The sequence below is a fragment of the Sinocyclocheilus rhinocerous genome, unplaced genomic scaffold (assembly GCF_001515625.1).
Source record: "Sinocyclocheilus rhinocerous isolate Xijiao unplaced genomic scaffold, SAMN03320098_v1.1 scaffold115, whole genome shotgun sequence".
Lineage (NCBI taxonomy): Eukaryota > Metazoa > Chordata > Actinopteri > Cypriniformes > Cyprinidae > Sinocyclocheilus > Sinocyclocheilus rhinocerous.
The window spans coordinates 211552-215640 of NW_015650001.1; the positions used below are offsets into that span (position 1 = coordinate 211552).

At 35.2% G+C, this 4089-nt stretch overlaps 1 protein-coding gene across 8 annotated transcripts in view; it reads left to right on the plus strand.

Annotated features, from left to right (window-relative positions):
• The window catches only part of hgs (hepatocyte growth factor-regulated tyrosine kinase substrate), a 27259-nt gene that overhangs the window by 4825 nt on the left and 18345 nt on the right, over nt 1–4089 (plus strand). For all 8 annotated transcript variants that reach the window (XM_016516124.1, XM_016516129.1, XM_016516125.1 and 5 more), the window contains exons 4-8: nt 1344–1436; nt 1824–1947; nt 2192–2244; nt 2333–2401; nt 2502–2626. In XM_016516124.1, the coding sequence (XP_016371610.1) occupies nt 1344–1436; nt 1824–1947; nt 2192–2244; nt 2333–2401; nt 2502–2626 (464 nt within the window). The remainder of the gene's footprint in view (nt 1–1343; nt 1437–1823; nt 1948–2191; nt 2245–2332; nt 2402–2501; nt 2627–4089) is intronic.

Here is a 4089-nt window from a genome sequence, read left to right on the forward strand (position 1 = left end):
TCTTTCAGCGCGCTCTTCAATCCGCACTCCGCAGACCGCAGCGGTGCAGCGCGAGCAGGCTCAAACAGAAACAGAGGACACAAGGTGTGTGTTTATCGATAGATTGTTATATTATGTGTATCTGTGCAGTTCTTTGTCATAAATAGTTTACAAAAGGTCACGATTTTCGCTGCGTTTACCCCTCATCACACCACAGCTGTTTCCTCCAGCGAAAATTTAGCCCTCAACACATATGAATGCATACTTTATAAAACTATCATGTTGCTATTTTCATTTGAAAATTTTATATTTAATATATAACATATTACAGTACATGTGGCATAGGCCTACCACACAGTCATTCACAGAACTGATTAAATACAGTGACAGACAGCACTCAGTCAATTCACTCATTTTAACTAAATATCAGAGTGATTGACAGAGATACAGGAGAAACATTATGTGTGGTTTTGTATTAAATATTGTTTTGTATTAAATAATGACCCAGATCGTGAAATACATTTATTAGCCTTAGAGTAAGGGAAGCACAACTCGGGATATGAGAGCATCCGAGGAGCATGTGAATGCTATGTGTATTTATTTAAAATATTTGTAATGTTCTTTAATGTTATCCATAGTTTTTTTTTTGTGGCTCTTTTTTTTTAAGTATCGGTTCAGGCACCGGTACCGTTTTAAAAGTATCGATTTGGCACCGGTATCGTAAAAAACCCAATCGTATATTTATTTTAAATATTTGTAATGTTCTTTAATGTTATCCATCGTTTTATTTTTTGTTGCTCTTTTTTTAAAGTATCGGTTCAGGCACCGGTACCGTTTTAAAAGTATCGATTTGGCACCAGTATCGTAAAAAACCCAATCGATACCCAACCCTAATAGATAGATAGATAGATATAATTAACATAGTGAAGACTAAATAATTTACACAATGTATGTAGAGTTTCTTATTTATTGTAGTTTTTTGTCCTATTGCTTACAATTAGTTTCATATCCTTATTTCATCACTGACTGTTTATTTATCTTCAGTGAGTTTGAGTTTTTAGGCTTGTATTAGTTTGATATCGACATTGGTGACAAGGATTATGAAAATTCTATGGTATCAAAGATTTTAATATCATGAATATACCGTGATATAAAATCAGTCATATCGTGATAAACAATTTTGTTCATTTCGCCCACCCCTAGTCCTTGGTATGAACAGGCCTTAACTCGTATACCTAATTACTTAATGTTGAGTTTATACATTATACATATTAAGTTTTTGTATAGTATAATGTATAAAGTTTTTGTATTATGCCTCAATCAGTCAAGGTCATGTGTGCAAGTTAGCATTTGCTTGTCAACAGGTCCTGGAGTCAGTGGTGAAGAACTGTGGCCAGACAGTTCATGATGAAGTGGCTAGTAAGCAGACAATGGAAGAGCTAAAGGAGCTGTTCAAGGTGACTCCTGCTGAACTCAACCTATAATCTGTGACTGTTGCTTTAAGGGTTGTCTTTGGCCCTGCCTTTATGATCTTTCCAAGTGGGTCAGACCCAGTGACTCAGCTGCACTGTACTTCCTGATTGTGTCATCGTCACATGTTTATTTGGCTGAGGGAAGTTCAGAAACAACACACTGTTCTTGGAGTTCTTTTGCTTTCTAACATTTAAGAATCTCTTAGAAGGTTTTGAGGTGGTTAAAGAGAGACTAGATATTTTTCTGTTCTCTCTCTCTCTCTCTCTTTTTTTTGTTTACTAACCGGTTAGGCAACTCCTGAGTTCTGACTTCACAGCTTCGATATTGTTTTTTAAGTCATCACTGAAAGAATGTGACTCTTTTGTGTTTAGAAACAACCCGAACTGAACGTGAAGAACAAGATCCTTTATCTGATCCAGGCCTGGGCCCACGCCTTCCGCAACGAGCCCAAGTACAAAGTCATCCAGGACACCTATCAGATCATGAAGGTGGAAGGTAAGGCTTTACGCAGATTCGTAAACATGAAATACATTTCTAAAGGGTGTTTACACATACAGTGATTTGCAGAACCAGAATGGTATGATACATTATGCACTGCTGCAAGTTATATATACAAATACTTTCCAATGCACAATGTACAATTTAATCGCAAAAATACTTCATTTTCAAATGTCAGTAAAAATAAGATGTCAATCTGTGAAACTTTTTAAAAGAAAAACAATCTCTTCTACTCGCTCAGGTCATGTCTTCCCAGAATTCAAGGAGAGTGATGCCATGTTTGCAGCAGAAAGGGTGAGAATAACGGTTGAGTAAATCAAGTACATTTTTGCACACTCTGAGATGTTTGGTTTGTCATGGGTTTGTCGTGTTTCTCTTCCAGGCTCCTGATTGGGTGGATGCAGAGGAGTGCCACAGATGTAGGGTTCAGTTTAGTGTTATGACCCGAAAGGTATATACTGCTCTTTTATAATCTATCTATATCATGTTTATGAAGTACCATATACAAGGCAATTTTTATGATGCATAACTGCTGGTGGCTATTCATTCAGCACCACTGCAGGGCATGTGGGCAGATTTTCTGTGGGAAGTGCTCTTCTAAACACTCTACCATTCCCAAATTTGGCATTGAGAAGGAGGTGCGTGTGTGTGAGCCCTGCTTCGAGCTTCTCAACAAGTGAGTATATGTGAAAAAGAAAAATACCTACCATTGTGCTGCTTTTTTTGTTCTTTGAGAAGGGTATTCACCTTACAAAGGAATAGTTCATACAAAAATAAAATCTCTCTCATTATTTATTCACCCAAACCCATCTGACTTTCTTCTGTGTACCACAAAAGGAGGTTCTGTTTTTTAAAGAATGCAGCATTACAGCTGGAACAGAAATAAATTACATTTAAAAAAAATACATTAGAATAAAATAATTCTTTTAAATTGTAATACTATTTCACATTTGACAATATTACTGTTTTGCTATATTTTTTCAATCAACTTAAAGGGTTAGTTCACCCAAAAATGAAAATTAGCTTGTGTTTTACTCACCCTCGAGGCATCCTAGGTGTATATGACTTTCTTCTTTCAGACGAATCCAATCGGAGTTATATAAAAAATTCTACGTGTTATCATTGCAGTGGGTGGGTGTTTCTGTTCAACAGTCCAAAACTTGTTAAATAAAGTGAGCGCATCCGTAATAAAACGTGCCTCACATGGCTCCAGGGGGTGAATAAAGGCCTCCTGTAGCAGATCCATGTGTTTTTGTAAGAAAAATATCCATATTTCATGTGATATGACATGATATTTCCCCCCATTTTAAATTCTTATTATCCAAAGAAAGGTTAGATTTTTGTGATTTTTAAAAAATAAAAGATCAAAAGGATTAACAATGCAGATTAATTTTCACAGCCTTCTTTGATCATATTTACCAAGGGTGCCGATATTTTTGGCCATGACTGTGTGTGTGTGTATATATATATATATATATGTATCTTTTATATTTAGACAAAATTAAATAGAAATGAAAATAGTTTGCACATGTCATCTTGAAGTCAGAAAAGGAAGAATGTTGTCTGTGGTATATTTTCACTGCAAAACAACAACAAAAAAAGATCAGACATTGCTGCAAATTTGGAGAAAAGCCACCACAAGTTCTGTCATTTTATGATGCAAAAATCAGAAAAAAAGTTCTACAAAAAGAGATATGGAAGAAAAATAATGCCATATGTCTTTGAAACAAAAAAGCACGTTGAATAGCACTAACTGAAAAAATAATGAATTGCATTAACAGTCCTTGCATTTTAATGCCTTGTATTTCCAGGGCTTGCATTTTTAAGTCCTGAAATTTAACATAGTTGTTTATTTAAGCTGTGAATATTTCAATTCAAAATATTTCACACACATTTTCACAATTAAAAATTAAATAATTCATATTCACCTTCCAGAATTCACTTCCAAAATATTCAGTCTTTATTTATCTATATTATACACGATGTTTAATATTCCACTGGCAAATTTCGGTCCATTTTATTTCACTTTCCAAATTCGCTTCCACAAATTCAGTGGTTAAAATTCAGCAGAAAATTCGGCATTGCACATCTGGGAGCTGCAGGAATAGCAGTAGAGCACTGATGCATGATCTCCAGCTG